The sequence below is a fragment of the Tursiops truncatus genome, chromosome 2 (genome assembly GCF_011762595.2).
Source record: "Tursiops truncatus isolate mTurTru1 chromosome 2, mTurTru1.mat.Y, whole genome shotgun sequence".
NCBI classification, from domain to species: Eukaryota; Metazoa; Chordata; class Mammalia; order Artiodactyla; family Delphinidae; genus Tursiops; species Tursiops truncatus.
Window position 1 is genome coordinate 176,347,137 of NC_047035.1, and position 17,454 is coordinate 176,364,590.

General features: G+C 37.1%; 1 protein-coding gene across 1 annotated transcript in view; it reads right to left on the reverse strand.

Annotated features, from left to right (window-relative positions):
- Window positions 1–266: 266 nt before the first annotated feature.
- RAB18 (RAB18, member RAS oncogene family) overlaps window positions 267–17,454 on the reverse strand; it is a 32,399-nt gene continuing 15,211 nt past the window's right edge. The window contains exons 3-7 of the mRNA XM_004328076.4: window positions 10,295–10,356; window positions 6,339–6,411; window positions 4,905–5,023; window positions 4,765–4,831; window positions 267–1,589 (exon numbers count right to left, since the gene is read on the reverse strand). Coding sequence (XP_004328124.1) covers window positions 1,414–1,589; window positions 4,765–4,831; window positions 4,905–5,023; window positions 6,339–6,411; window positions 10,295–10,356 — 497 coding nt within the window. The 3' untranslated portion in view covers window positions 267–1,413. The remainder of the gene's footprint in view (window positions 1,590–4,764; window positions 4,832–4,904; window positions 5,024–6,338; window positions 6,412–10,294; window positions 10,357–17,454) is intronic.

The window sequence follows — 17,454 nt, forward strand, 5'->3', positions numbered from 1 at the left end:
CGTAGAATGTAAGGTTTTCTTATGTGAAGATGTACATTTCAGCCCATTATCACATATATTGCAAAGGTGACCCACAAAAATGTTTATCATTTGCACCTGTATACAGAGAACAAACTGCCTAGAAATTAATATTTCTTATTAATCTTACTGAGGGGTATTAGAGTAACCCGCCTGAAAGGACAAATTACTTATCTGGAGGCTTAAAATAGCAGAGATCAATGTAAATTAAATATATGAGTGAAAAAATACACAGTGTACAACAGCAAGAGGTTAGAAAACTGAATACTGTGGAAAAGATTTATTAGTCTGTACAAGTTGGTTTTGATAAACTATTGGCTACTTGTTACAGTAAATTACCAAGATTTTCATTGCAACAGTATTTTCCCACACACATCAAAATCTGGAAGCAATATGCCTTTCTCAAATTATAATTTAGTGTCTTTTCCCCCAACCCTCAAAACACAGAAGTAGGCTTTTGAGTATCAACTAGCCATTTATGGAAGTCATAAGATACAGATATTCATTAACATTACACAAGCTACGACTGAAGTGCTTGCACAAACACCACCAACATTTATGGAAAAAGGTGTTGTTTCTAAAAGTGGTCAAAGGACTACATGAGTTACGTAAACACACCATTCCTGTCCTTCTGAAAACAAAATGGGGGGAAACCTTATTGCCATCCTGTCAAATACCACATAAGCAAAAATGCTGCACAAAGGGTCATGAATCCCATGTACATATCACAGAATTAAAACTCCAGTTAAGCAACCGAGCTACTTGTGAACTAAATTAAAAGTAAGACCAAACTTCTTTAACATATCGATGCTATTTTAGAAGCATCATCAGAACAAACAGAGATTTAATTATAAATTGGCCTGGACTACATCCTGTAAAGAGAAATTTGCTTAGTACTAAAAGAGAATCCATCAGCAAACATCCTAGAAAAGTTACGGAATCATGCTCTTTGTTATTTCTGAAGGGAAATTTGCCAGGTTTGATGATACCTGTATATCTCTCAGTGGTCCTAGGAGTTCTACATACCAATTAATTCAGTAATTGATGAGTATTTAAATGAAAAGGACACCAGAAATAGACCTTGTATCAACATACACTAGATAAGTGGATTTTTAAAAAATCACATGATGAATGTAAATCATAAAATCAAATGTACTTATAAAGGTACACCTATTTTATGTTACATAAAAAACTGCAGATTGCAAACTATGCATGCTTACCATAATGTTTTACCTGGAAACAGTCGATAAGTGGGATTTCTCGCAAGTATTTACTGCCATGATACAAAACAAATATGTGCAAACTGCAAGGACCCTAAAATAGCAGTTGAAGAGTTTATATACAGAAAGATGACGTTATCCGATCAAATATGCAAGAGATGGAGCTCCCCAGAGTTCATAACACAGAGCAGTAACCACCACAGGGCCCTCCCCCTTGCCCTTCTTCCCTGTGTGTCAGTTTGACTCCTTTATTCTGGTTCTCACTTTCCCACAGTCCAGGCGTCTGAATGATCTTTTCAACAAGTTCCTCAAAAGCACACTGTACGCCATCACAGGTTTTTGCACTTGCCTCTGAAATTCAAGGAAAAATGTCAGAGTATATTCTCTTCTGATCATATTTCTACGTTTTTCTGGAAAACTATTACAGCAGAAATATCAGCTGATGATATATAAAAAGCCAAATCTCTCCCCACAGGTTTAAGATTAGCGAATTTCCTGCAACTCTCAAAGTTGAGCTATTTAAGTTCTATCTATAAGACTAGCGGTATATAAGCCCAAGATTTTGTGATAGAGTTGTAAATTTTAAAGCCCTACTCAAATACTACGCCAAAGTTCTTTCCTTAATTTTTTTAGTTCTTAATATTAGCCGCTGAAGCAGGTATCATTCCCGTTTTAGAATAAGGAAATCTAGGCTCTAAGTTAAACAATCTGGTTGCTCTGTGCCTGGGACCCAGCAGCTATAGGTGGTTGGATAAATGACATACAACCATGAACACTAGTCCCATTTTAAATTTATGCTTATGAGACGCATGTGGACACTTAGCCCTGCTCCCCAATCCAGCCCTGCTCCCCAATCCTGTATTTCCCCAGTGACTACCTTTTTTTCCAGTCTGAGATGACTATTTATTCCGTCATCTTAAAGCTCCTCTACCTCAGCTGATGATCTAGCTCTATATTGAGAAAACCCGAAACAACCTGGCAAGAACTCCTGATCATCCCACTGACAGGGTTCCCAGCCCACCCACATCTGTATCCTTAGGCTTTGCCTTCACTCCTGTTACAACAGGTGAACCATCCCGGCTGCCGTCTGAGGCCCCCCTTTGTCTAGTTCCCGGGATCCCATCCCTTCTCATTCACTGAAAAATCATGTGCCCTCTCTTCTGGATTATACCAGTCAGCTTCAAAGCCCACCAAAATTATTGTCCGTCTCATTAAACACCCACCCGCCCAACCAAACAACCTGCCCTCCAGCCCACACCTCCTCCAGTAGCCACCTAGTTTCTCTACTCTCTCAAAACTGTCACAAAGAGTTGTCCATATAAGTTGTTTCCACTTTATCTCAAAATTTTCTTCAAACTACGCTGATTAGACTTTTGTTCCCACCACTCCATGGAAACTATTCTTTTCAAGACTACCAAAGCCTGTGCCTTGTCAAATCCAACGTCCTTTTCTCATTTGACCCCTTGCAGCATTTGATGTGGCCGACCGCCTTCTTCCTTTAAACACTTGGTTCACGTGGCCTGCAGGACACTGAACACTCCCGGCACCTCCTCTCTCACTGGCGTAGCTTTCGCAGCCTTACTTGCTGGCACTCCTCTTTCTGCTGACTTCTGATTGCTGGAGTGCCCCAGCGTTCAATCATCAGCCCTTTTCTATCCAGTTTTTCCTGTAGTGATTGCTCTAATCCCATGACTTTAAACGCCACCTAAATGCCAGTGACCACGATGTCCACTGGTTGTCTGAAAGACAGGTCTTACGTCTAAGCAGAACTCTTGGTTCCCTATTCCTCTGCCTAAACCTGTTCTCATCTCAAACTTCCACATCTCAGTTACGGCACCACCATTCACCCAGCTGCTCATGCCAGAGACCTGAACTTATCCTGACTGCTCTCTTCCCTTATCCTCCACACCCAACCTATGTGCTGTCAGCTCTACCCTCAAAGCGTCTCCTGGATCTGCCAACTTCCCACCAGCCATGACTGCCACCACAGTCAGCGCCACCAGCACCCCTCATCTAGGCCACTGTAAGAGAATAAGCACCCTCTTGCTTCTGCTTCTCACGGGCCATTTGCTACACAAATGAGTCTCTTTAAAAGAATATCAAGTCACAGCACTACTCCCTTGCTTTCCACCTTGCTTAGAATAAAATTCATTTCTTTCCCATATCCTAGGAGGTCCAACATGACCTTTTAAGATCTCTTGTCCCATCATCACCACCCTTTCCTCCAGCACACGCTCTGCTCCAGCCCACAAGCTTCCTTCCTGTTGCTCAGACACACTAAGCTGGTTCCTACCTCAGGAAATACTCGTTATTCTCTCAGCCTGAGACACTCTCCGTCTTGATCTTCATACCACGAATTCTTGCTCAAATGGCACTCTCTCAAAGAACTTTTCCGTATTACCTCCCACCCTGGTCATTCCCTCTTCCCTTACTATGTTTTATTTCCTGCATAGCACTACTTACTTATACGAGTCTGTTTCCCAGCCTGGAATGTAAACTCCCTGAGGACAGGAAGTTGGACCATTTTGTTCACTGTTGTATCCTCAGTGTTCAATAAATATTAATTGAACAAACTAACATATAGAAATGAAAGACACCTAGCAAGTAAGCAGTAGAGATACTACTCAATCCCTGTCTAAAATTCCCTACACCTTCCACTTACACCACCCCACTTCTCTTTATATGTGATGTTCTCCCATTTCCATTTCCTGATTCCTACTGGGTTCTAATACAGTGGAATAGCTAAAACAGTAATTCCTAAGGCTGGCTTCACATCAGAATTAACTAGGGTGTTTCTTATAAACTGCCTTCGAGGCTCTGTTTCAGACCCGTGATAAGTAAGGCCCAGAGAGTGTAACTTTTAAAAGCTCCCAACTGGTAGAGCCAGTCCACTATGCCAGACAAGGGGCCAACAAACATCTCCTGTAAGTGGCTAGAGAGTAAATATTTTAGGCTTTGACGCCATACTGCCTCGCACTGTAATGGCAACTCTGCCATGAAGCACAAAGGCAGCCACAGACAGCAACGCAGATGAGCGGCCATGGTGTGTTCCCATACAAACAGTGGGGCCACATCTGGCCCGTGCTGTATTTGCCAACACTAGCTCTACCGTGCTTCTCACATATTAACGTGCATACAGATCACATGAACATCTTTCTCAAATGCAGATTCTAATTCAGAAAAACTGGGCTAGGGTCTGAAATGAAGCATTTCTAACAAGCTCTCAGGTGGTGCCACTGCTGCCAGCACATGAACCAGCAGGTGCGACTGCAGGGCTGGGTCCCTGGCTTTCCTGAAGGAGAGGAATGGTGTGACTCTTCTGTAAGGCTTCACATGATGTGAGATCCTATTCTTTTTCACAGAAAGAAAAATAAGGAACCTGGTTCTACAGTTGGTTAGTTTTATAGCACAAGACAACCATGAGCTATATACACACATTTTATGGTTCATAAAGAGAACAATGTAACAGAAACTCCATTTAAAAACTCTTCATTAATAATGAAAAGATAAAGATTCACACACCTACCTATAAATAACATGGAATGCTTCCGTGCAAACTTCAGGCCTTCATTTCTGTCAACTTCACGATTTTCCTAAAAGATAAATCAAAGATTAAGAAAAGCTACCAAAATATAGAGCCAAACTGCCAAGTGTCTGACTTCTCACCTTATCAATTTTATTTCCAACTAGCATGTTTACTATGTCATTTCTCGTGCAGTACGTTTCCAACTCATTTAACCAATTATCCAGTTTAACAAAGGTGTCTCTTCTTGTGACATCATAAACTGAAATAAAAAGAATCATTTATTAAATATCAAAAGTAAGAAACAATGGCATTACATTTCTGATATGTACTAGGAACTGACATTACTATACAGACAAGTCTGTTTTTTAAGCCTTCAATGCTTAAAAATCAGTGCCTACTGATCCAGATGGAAGAAACAAGTGTATTTAAAAAAAATATATATGCATTTACATACATACTTCAACTTTATTTACATATGTTGTGAGAGAAATGAAATTATATCCTATGTGATAACTGAAAATTAAGCAAAACAGCAGCTGTGTCTCCATTTATAACAATAAAAAAAGTTTGTCTGAAAACCAAAAGGTGTTTAGATTCAAATCTGTGGCAAAATACCAAAAAATTTTACATAAATTTCAGTATCTATGACCCTGTTACTTTATTTCTCACAAGGACCAGAATTTGAAAATTTGAAAAAATATGTAAAGTTAGTGGGTGGAATCCTGATCGTCTTCCTCTGCTTTCACTTTCATCTCCCATCACTCTGCATTTTACTAAAGAGCTTATTAATTTAAAGTGTTTTCTAAACTTAGGAGATGCTGAACCAAAACTATGAGAGTCACTGTCAAATTAACAGAAATGAAACCAAAGCCTCACAAGTCATGATATATAAGAAGAGATTTCTCCCTACAATTGATCAATATTCATTTTAAACAGTTTCTCAGGAATATTAAGAACAAGCACTTTTCAATAAATTACATTGAAAATCCACACTTGGCTTTTAAGTTCTGTGCGATTATAAATCAATAGTACTAAGTGCTCTGTGCTATTTTTCAAGACTAAGAAAACAGATTCTGCTAAGCAACCAACACTCTCCTTCTTTTATAATCTGGCAGTTAATATTTGTAAGCTGCTGACTAAAGATTGGTTTCTGGTAATACTCTAAGACAGACCAATGACAGGAGGACTGGTCCTCAATTATGTCCTCAGCAACACGCGCTTTTAAACCAGATAAATTATAGGGGTGTTTTATTTTAGGTAAGCGATTTTTAGGTTGTACTTTTAAAAATGTTTTCTATGTATCTTCTTTCAGAAAAATGCATAAATCCAAACCACTCCTTAGTACATGTGTCTGATCTTTATTTTTTAATTGCTAGACAAAGGGCTGAAACAAAATTTTAAAAGTGTAAATATTCATTAATATTACATGAAGTTAATGTAACTTCAAGTCACATAAAAGTAGCCCTAAAGAAAAATGAAAGAAAAACTTATTGACCTTCACAAACAAGGAAAATTAGAAATTCCCCAGTAATAAAACAATATTTTTTAAACGGTATATTAAAGTAAAACCTTACCTAATATAACACCCTGTGCACCTCTATAATAGCTGGGAGTTAATGTTCTGAACCTTTCTTGACCAGCAGTATCCTAAAAGTGGCAATAAATTATTATTAAACAAAACAAAGTATAAATAAAAACCTTCAACATACTAATTTAAAAGCAGAAAGTTGAACAGCATTATTAAAATATCAAGCTCATTTAAAACTTAAATAAGACATTTTTTTTTTACTGACAAGTGTAACATAAAAACTAACAAATACTGCCTCATCTGTAGAAAAAATGTAACAAAGTATAGGTTTTCTACAATTTTGAATTTAAGATTTTTATCACACATGAAACTCATTTCATTGAAAGCCATTGTTCTCAACTCCAGTGGCACAATAAAATTTCCTGGGAAATGAAAATACAGACGCCTAGCTTGAACCCATGAAGATTCTGGCTTAACTAGGGTATGACAGAAGTTTTAATACTCTTCCCACCAGGTGATTCTGACACAGAATCAAGGTTGAGAACCAATGATTTAAAGAGAATTACAGGGGTGTTTTATTTTAAGTAGGCAATTTTTAGGTTGTACTTTAAAAAATGTTTTCTATGTATCTTCTTTCAGGAAAATGCATTAAAACCAAACCACTCCTTATTACATTTCTGACTCATATTAGGGGTAATGAATATAAGACGTACACAAGCTAGGAAATGTAAATTTCACAAGGAAGGGACCACATCTGCTCAATCACCAGTTTAACTCCAGAACCCGGAGAAATTCCTGCCATAGAATAGTTGCTCAACTTTTGTTGTAAACTAATTAGCAAGTCTCTTCTTCTGGGCCTGGTTCCTTCTGTCTTCTTTCTACCATCCTCGGACTGTGGCTCAAGTCTACCTAAGATTAAGCAAAGCAGCAGTTGGTAAACTGCTGCCTCAGCCCACCACCTGTTTCATTATATGTTTTTATTAAATAAAGTTTTCCTGGAACACAGCCAGACCCATTCACTTATGTACTGCTGGACGGCCCACCTTGGGGTTGAACTAAATATCTTCCAGTCTTTTAAGAAAAAGTTTGCAGTCTGCTAATGTAAAATAACCTGAAGAAAAGGAAAGACGTACATCGAATGTCAACAACTGCCGTCCCGTGGCTGTAAGTGTGAGTTCAGCTGTGGGGCAAGCAGAAGCTCAGATGGATCAGAATTTATAACAACTATATAATTTATATGTTTAAATAGTCAGAAGTTAGATCTTTGCTTGCCTTCAAAACAGGCATTTGCAGTAAGTAATAACATCTTTGTAAGATAAAGGAAGCAGAGCTTATTATATGTGGTTTTATTTTCTGATGGAAGAAGAGAGGATTATTAAAGACAGAAACGGACAAAGCTGGAAAGGATCTAGAAAGGCTAAATGACAGAATGTGGGGAGTAGAAGTGAGGGAAGGATGTAGAGAAGAACCACCTCAGAGGTGGGTGCCAAGTAGGTCATGATGTGTGGGCCGCACTTTCGGGCGCACAGGAGGCAGGGCTGGGCCTGACTCTATTCTGTTTGAATAATCCTAGAAGGAGCATCCAAGTGGGAGAGGAGCTGATTTTATTTACATGAAGTAGATTCATATATTTCTAATCCTGAGTGAGAAGGCCTTCCTAAATATGACATGACACCCAGATGCATGAAGAAAATAACTGATTTAATCATGTAAATACTGAACCCTTGGTATGGCAAGAACACCCCTCCCCAACACCATGCTGTCTCCCCGCGCCCCCCACACTCATCCTCAACAAGATTTGAAAGTAAATGACAAACTAGGGGAAAAAGTCTGCAGCATATGACAGAGTTAGTATTACACACAAGAACATTAATGTATACTCCTCTTAAATAAGATTTTAAAGACAAATGACAGAGTGGAAAAAATGTGGCACATGACAAAAAGCTAGTATTTTTATTATATAAAGACTTTAATCATGAAAAAGATGAACACTAATATAAAAAGGGCAAAGCATATAAGAAAATTCATTAAAATATAATCAATAAATATGCAAGAAAAAAGCTCACTAATCAAAAGAAATGCAGTATAAGTGAAAAATTATTACTCAGAAAGGCAAAAATGAGAAAGATTAACAATATATAGTACAGAAGACCTTTTTCCTATACCCCAATGTTAAGTCTTCATATTCTTTGAGACAGTAATTCAGCTTCTAAGTATACACTGTAAAGTAACTGGACAAGTACACACAGATGTAAAAATTAGTATGCTCATCACAGCACTTCTGATCTTTGTGAAAAACTATTAACGGTGTAAATATCTTAAGATGGTCATTTAAACTGATGTACTTCTATATTTATTGACACAGAACAATGTACATAGTGTGTTGGGGGGAGGGTGACAAGCAGGTGAATCCTTTCTTTCAGAAAGCTGCATATACAACACGTGTAACAATGTGCATGTGTCTGACATATTTTATAGGATGTTCACTAAAATGCAGACATTGGTTAAAGATGAACTTCTCTATTAATTTCATACTATTTTGATTATACTTTTTAGAATGAAACTATATTATCCTTGCAGTCAGGAGAAGCCTCTCTTATTTAAAAAATATTTATAAGCCTATGATAAAGATGTCACTTCAGTAATACCTGCCAACCTTTTTATTGAGCAGGAACTAGAAAGTAAATTAAAAACAAACAAACAAAAAACCTCTTGTATGAAAGTAAGATCTCACAGCAACCATCAAGCCTCAGATCCTATTCTAAATTGTGTATGTCACAGCAGGAGCAAGGGCAGAAGAGGTAATAAATCAAACAAGAAAAACACGGAAAATCAGGCTCCACTTCAGTTCGGAAAGAAGGGAGCATTCTTAAACTTCAATATATATTTTACTATGGTCTAGTCCAACATTTTCCAACTTGTTTCTTGTTAGACATTACTGTACTGATTGATATTAAACATATTTTGGGGAAGGGACAAACAGGCTACCAATCATGTAAAGCATTGTATCTTAGAAAAAAACACAAAAAAAACATAAGACACACAGTCATTTGGAGTAAAGTGTGTGTTAGAAATAGTGTGCCATTCAGAGAATGCCATTAACGTGAATGAGATCATACAATGCATGAACACTTGCTGTTTCAATCTGTAATTGACACCCACCCAGCCAGCATTTACTACTTAGCCACCGAAGTATGACTCAATTTGATGACTGCAGACCAGTCCTAATATTATTATCATGTTATAAAAATATACTTAGATATTTAACTATAGCGTATGTGGGAATTAGCTTATGAGTATATTTTTATATGTAATATATTTAATATATAAGCAATCGTACTTAGATGGAGAGACAGAGATAGGAAGGAAGGAAGGAGAGGCGGAAAGAGGAGCAGACGGACGCAGACCGAGTAACCTGGACGTTCCGGCAGCTAATGCTACCTTATTCAGCACTACCAGGAAGAGGTCTAGTTAGCAGAGAATGCGGATCAGAACAGTTGGGTTACCAGGCAAATGAAAAGACGCTAGTAAGTAAACACTCAGCGTCAGTATTTAAAAAAAATCCAAAGTTGGCAAGCTCAAATTTTATAGATATTTACACTAACAAACATGAAAAGTCATTTTTTCTATCGCTTCATTCCCTTCTCCACAACAACTGTCTTTAGCATTAGTTCAGAGTAGGTTGTCTTTTTAAAACTTTAACGAAACACATTCAATAACAATGATTCTCTCTGGCAGGCGATGATTTTTTTAATACTCTGTTTTCAAATATTCTGAAGGGCTTATATATTTTAAAAATCTGAGTAAGTAAAACAAGTCTCTGCCTGATTACAGAATTATAAGATATAACTATTTATGTCTATCCTTTAATCAACATCAAATCTCCCAAGTTATTAAACACACATTGTTCATTCACCTCTAGAACACTACACACATCAATTTCTGCTTCTTCAAAAAGTACAAGTTTAATATTTACACAGAATACATTTTAAAAATTCTTACCCATATTGCAAGTTTAGCCTTATTTCCATCCACTGAAATTGTTTTCACCTTAAAGTCAACACCTTGGAAAAATGAAAATTTTGATAAGAATTCCAGTAAAACATACATTTTAAATCAATTACCAAGAAAATGAAGAAACAGAAAAGCCACTTTATTAAATGCCCAAATTCACATCCGAATTCTTAGAGTTATGGATGTGAAGATAGAAGAAAAAGTGTCACTAAAGTTTAGCAGCTTAGAATTTAATCGAGAAAAATGAAAACCAAATGCTTGTAAAATTTATTCACCTACCTGTACTTCTTGAAAAAGCAAACCTTTTATTGAAAAAAATGAAAGCGTAAGGTGTAAGGTGGTGATCGACCCGGCACATTAAAAGCCAAGAGCTAGAGTTCACCGTGCTGATGTAGAGATCTCTGGCTGACTGTGGGTTGGGGCACTTTCCCAGGGCCCCCTAAGCTATTATTAGGAGCGTTGTTCACAGCTTGCCAACACCCTAAGTCAGATGCTGGCTGTGGGCAGCTTGGAAGACTGGTAAAATTATAAAGGGGCCCCTCTTTTCTCGCCTTAAGAATTCTTTGTTTTTGTTCGTTTTTATCCTAAAAAACAGTATTCATTTTATATAACCTTATCAACAATCACTTGCTACTGCACAACTGCAAAAAGAGAATTTACACACAAAAACGTCTATGCCCAATCCTTTAAGAATCTCCATAAGTTCAAGAGGAGTGCTCGAAGAGCAGTGAAATCTGTATGCATTGATTTATATGAAGAGAAGACAAGTTCCGTAAGAAGTCCCATTGGGCTCTACTACAGCAGCCCCCAAAACCTCTCCCTGCCCCGGAAAAGGACTTGACACATGCCATCTGGCTTAAATGACAGTAACTGCCCACATGTCTTAAGAGAGTATCAGAAATAATGTGCAGTCTATCCCACTGGCCAGAGGGAAAATATTAACTCAAGACACTTGGAAAGAAACTTTCAAGAGATTTTAGCTTATCACAATTAATTCAAAACAGCCACAACTAAGGTGATATATGTAAATGCTCAAATACTAAATGCTTCCTAGAACACCTGTCGCCAATATGGAAATATATTAGTAATTCTTGGATGATTTCTGATAATCCATTACACACACAAATTAGGTAATAAAAACGCATTTCAAAACATGCATTACACCAGGTCTTTCTGCATGCCAAAGATTAAAAAAAACAGGTGTCCTGGGCTAAGGTGATAAAGAAGTTGATGAAGTCATTCCTAGAATGTCAGGCAACCACAAGTTAAAGGACAGTGCCAATTGCACAGTCCAAGGAAAACCTAAGTGCAGTTTCTTTGAGGCAAACGAACAAAAAATTCTATATATTAAGTAATCTTGTATTCACCAGGTCTAGATAAAGAAATCGGCCACACCATTTTTATAAAAAATATGAAATTATTTACATTTTACTCATATAGCTTAAAAAAAAGACACCCAAATTGAGAAAATGTGGATGAAGAAATGGTTCTGACTTGGTAGAGGTACTAAATGAAGGCCACTGGTAGACATCGCAAAGAGACGGCCTGTCACACATGCTCCACAGTTAAATTCTCAAGGTTCTTCAGAGAAGATAGAAAGAACTTTTCTATTCTTAAACACCTAAGACAAATCTGCTCCAGGGCAGACTGCTACCAGCTAGTCTACCCAGGAAAAGAAACTCAATGTTCCCGGAATGTTTGTGTTCTCCTTCCCTCCCCCCATATCCTCTTTCTCTTTTATAATTTCCTGCATATATTTCTTGGCAGTCTAATGACTTTCTCTGTCATACGTATAATTTGCATGTCAATAACTGTCTCCAAGTTACTCTTCTGACATGTTAGATTTGAAAGCTACAGATAACACCCTCAGGAAACACTGCCCCTGGAGTCCTACCATCAAAGTCAAGAGACAGGCAACCTGAAAGGGTACCTCTCCTGGACACAGGACCTTCAGTTCTCATTCATCCTCCCTTGGTTCCTCTGGTGGATCTCGTGTGCAGACATTGATCTCTTTAGCTCTTAGATGCTCAAACTGCTTCTTCACCAAGTCTGGGTCTTCTGTTTTGCAAGTGGCTGTTAATTTGCCTTATTGGTGGCAGCAGTGGGAATATTTCTGATAAATTTTATTTTGCCAACTTCTCACTACATTTGATTAAACTATCTTTTCAACCTTCTCATGTGGATGACAAACAAGGAGCTCATAATAGAAGCAGACTGTTTAGGAAAAAACACTCCTGTGTTTCTCCTCTACAACATTGAACGCTTCTGTGACCCAATACGTAGGGTTTTTCCCACAACTACCAATTCTTTGACTTTCCAGGGACACCAGCTGGGTGTCCCACGATTCAATTCAGTTCTGACACGATCTACCTGAAGTTAAGAGATAGATCCCACAGGGTAAGGGCGAAGTCCCACAAGACTGCCACACCCCCATTTCAGAGTCCAATCTCAAGTCCACGTTGTTACCTGTGCTTCTGACCAACTGGCTATAAATCAGAGGTTCCCATAATCCCTCCTCAATTAGATTAATTTGATATAGTAGCTCAAAGAACTCAAGAAAACAGTTTACTTACTAGATTATCATTTTATTATAAAAGGATACAACCCAGGAACAGCCAGAGGGAAGAGATCTGGGCACAGGGCAAGGTATGGGGAAGGGACACAGAGTTTTCATGCCCTCTCCAAGCATGCCATCCTTCCAGTACCTCCACATGTTCACCAACACAGAGCTCTCTGAACCCCTGGGGTTTTTTTATGGAGGCTGGACTGATTAAATCATTTGCCTTTGGTCATTAAACAAAACCTCCAGCCCCTCTCCGCACCCTGGAAGTGAGGGAGGTAAGATAGGGCTGAAAAGTTCCAACCCTCTAATTATTGGGTTGGCCAAAAAGTTTGTTTGGGTTTTCCATAGCATCTTACAGAAAAACCTGAACGAAATTTTGGGCCAACCCAATACATGGTTGGTTCTCCTGGCAACCAGCCTCTATGCTTAGGGGCTTTCTAGAAGTCACATCATTAACATAAACTCAGGTGTGGTTGAAAAAGGCTTGTTATGAAAATACAAAAGACATCCTGGGAATTCCCTGGTCGTCCAGTGGTTAGGACTCGGTGCTTTCACTGCTGGGTGCCAGGTTCATTCAGTCCCTGGTCGGGGAACTAAGATCCCATAAGCCACGTGGTGCAGCCAAAAAAGAAAAAAAAAAAGAAAAGAAAAACAAAAGACATCTTTAATGATTCTTATCACTTAAGAAAATCCAAGGGTTTTCGGAGTTCAGTGCTAGGAACCAAACATATATTTCTTATCATAAATAACAAAATCATAGAAGAACTGTCACTTCAGCTTTTCTCTAGTTGTTCATTTGGGCTTGCATTTTTAATACAATATTCAATTCTGTTCCTCTGCAGGAATCTTTTTATAGGCACACGCCTATTTTATGAAGGTTAAGTTAGTTAAAACTAGATAATATAACCAATAAAGCCTTTGAAACAAGCAATAAGTGAGACATGAAAATTTACCAAAAGTAATATCAACTACACTGTAAAGAAATACCAATGAATGGGAAACCAGAACATATCAATGGAATCATCTGCCTTATCAAAAGAAAAACCAGCAATCAAGAGAAACTGACTCAGAACTAGCAAAGATGTTAAAACTAGCAAAAAAGGATATTAAAAACACATAACTGTATATCACATGTTCAGAAAGTTAAGCTGACGTGAGAGAGATTTTAAAAACCCATACCAAACATCTAGAGATGAAAACGACAATGTCTGAGATTAAAAAAAAAAATACACAGGATGGGATTAACAGCAGATTAGAGAATGCAGAAGAAAACACAAGTGAATACATAAGAAAAACCTGTAACTAACATCACATACTCATTGGTGAAGAACTGAAAGCTTTTCCCCACAGATCAGAACAAGATAAGGATGCATACTCTCACCACTTCTATGCTCAGAGTACTGGAAGTCCTAGCCAGAGCAATTAGGCAAGAAAAGGAAATAAAAGGCATCCATATTGGGAAGGAAGAAGTAAAATTATCTCTGTTCACAGACAACATTTCTTATATGTAGAAAATCCTAATGATTATATTCCATACACATACAAAAATATTGTTAGAACTAATAAGTGAATTCAGCAAAGTTGCAGGATATAAAATCAACATGCAAAACTCAGTTGCATTTCTATACCCTAGTAATGAACAATCCAAAAAGAAAAATTTTAAATATCATTTCATTTACAATAGCATCAAAAAGAATAAAATGCTTTTAAAATAGATGACAATGATAATAATAATAATAGTATTCAGGAATAAATTTAACCAAGGAGCTTTAATATTTATACACTGAAAACTACAAAACACTGCTGAAAGAAATTAAAGAAGACACAAATAAGTGGAAAGACATGCTGTGTTCATGAGTTGGAAGGCTTAATATTGTGAAGATGACAATACTACCCAAAGCTATCTACAGATCCAACACAATCCAATAAAAATTCTAAGAGCTTTTTTTGCAGAATGCAAAAGCTGACACTCAAATTCGTATAGAATTACAAGAGGCACTAAATAACAAAACAATATTGAAAAAAAAGAATAGTTGGAGGACTCAAACTTCAAAACTTACTACAAAACTACAATAATTAAAACAATGGTACTAGCATTAAGTACAGACATTGAAACCAATGTAATAAATAGAGAACCCAGAAATAAACCCTCACCTATATAGCCAACTGAGTTTCAACAAGGAAGCCAAGACCATTCAATAGGAAAAGGCCAGTCCTTTCAACAAATGATGCTCAGAAAACTAGACATCCAGATGCAAAAGAATGAAGTTGGACCCTAACCTTACACCATATACAAAAGTTAGCCCAAAATGGATCAAAGATGTAAATGTAAAAACTAAATCTTAAAAACTCTTAGAAGGATAGGAAAAATTTTTCATGACATGGGATTTGGCAAAGATTTTTTGGATATAACACCAAGAGCACAGGCAACAGAAGAAAAATAAACTGGACTTTATCAAAATTAAAAACTTACATGCATCAAAGGGCAACGTCAAGGGAGTGGGAAAAAAACCCTCACAAAATGGGAAAAAAATATTTGCAAGCCAGTTATCTGATAAGGGATTAGTATTTGGAATATATGAAGAATGCCTATAACTTAACAACAGAAAGCCTTATTCAAAAATGGGGAAAAGGATTTGAATAGACACTTCTCCAAATAATATACACAAATGGCCAACAAGCACAGGAAAAGATGCTCAACATCATTATCCATTAGGGAAATGCAAATCAAAACCACAATGAGACACTACTTCATATCCATTAAAACAGCTACAATTAAAGAAAAAAGTGAAAAATAACAAGTGTTAACAAGGACATTAAGAAATTAGGATGCTTGTGCATTGCTGGTAGGAATGTAAAATGGCACAGTCACTGTGAAAAATAGTTTGGCAGTTCCTCAAAAAACTAAAAATAGAATTACCATATAATGTAGCAATTCCACTGAGGTACATACCCAAAAGAACTGACAACAGGAACTCAAACAAATAATTGTACAACAATGTTCACAGCAGTATTATTCACAAAAGGCAAAAGGTGGAAGCAACTCAAGTGTCCATGGACAGATGAATGGATAAACAAAATGTGGTATGTACATATAATGGAACATTATTAGCCATAAAATAGAATGAAATTCCAATACATACAGCTATAAAATGGAATGAAATTCTGATATATGCTACAACATGGATGAACCTTAAACACATTATGCTAAGTGAAATAAGCAAATTACAAAAGGACAAATATTGTATAAGTCTACTAATACAAGGTATCTAGAACAGGCAAATTCATAGAGACGGAAGGTAGAACAAGTTACCAGGGACTGAGAGGAAATGTGGAGTGGGAGTTATTGCTTAATTGGTGGAGTTCCTGTTTGAGGTTATGAAAAAGTTCTGGAAATGGATAGTATTGATGGTTGCAAAACAATGTGAACATAGTTAGTGCCACTGAATCATACACTTAAAAATGGTTAAAATGGTAAATTTTATCTTATATATATTTTCACAATAAAAAATAGATAACCGGAGAATCTTGTATGTATGAAAGAATTTAAATCTGTGGATAAAACCTTTCCATGAAAAAACTCCAGGCCCCAAATGAATTCTACTGAACATTTAAATAATAATCCATTACAAACAAACTCTTGCAGGAAACTGAAGAGGAATGAATACTTCCTTAGTCAGTCTATGAGTTCTATAGTACCATGATACCAAAACCAGACAAAGACACTATAATTAAAGAAAACTACGGATTACTATCCCTCATGAACATAGATAAAAATCCTAAACAAAATTTTACCATAAGTCATCCAAATAGGTGAAAAGAACAGTACAGCACAACCAAGTGACGTTATTTCAGAAATGAAAGGTTGATAATAACATGGGGATAAAAAAAATCAATGTGGATTTTACTATTTTAAACCAAAAAAGAAACTTCATATGAACATCTCAACAAATGTGGAAAAGGAATTTAACAAAATCCAACATGCATTCCTAATGAAACCTCTCAGCAAACCAGAAATAGAAGGAAACTTCCTCAACCTGATAAACAGCATCTATGAAAAGATACAACTAACAGCACACTCAGTGGTAGAGACTGAATGTTTTCCCCTTAATATCAGGAACAAAAGAAGGATATCAGCTCTCATCACAACACTGCACTGGAGATCTTCAGCCAAGGCAATAAAACAAGAAATAAAAGGCATCCAGATTGGAAAGGAAGAATGTAGCAACCCAATGGAATCTATGGGATTAAAAAAGCACCTAGAACGAATAAGCAAGTTTAGCAAGGTTGGAGGACACTAAATAAACATTTAAAAAATCAACATTATTTCTATATAATAGTAATGAAAAGAAACAATATTTTTTAAAAATTTACTACCATTGTACATAAAAACCTATAAAATACTTAGGGCTAAATCTCACAAAAGATGTGAAAGGTATGAGGCACTCTAAGGCATTTTACCTGCACCTAAAGGTCTCAGGTGTTTTTGCTGCAGCACCTACAGCACTGTGGCCTCAGGAGACCCCAGAAGCCAGGAAATAGGGTCAGGCCTGGGCCTCTGGGGTGGGAGCACTGAGTCCAGGAT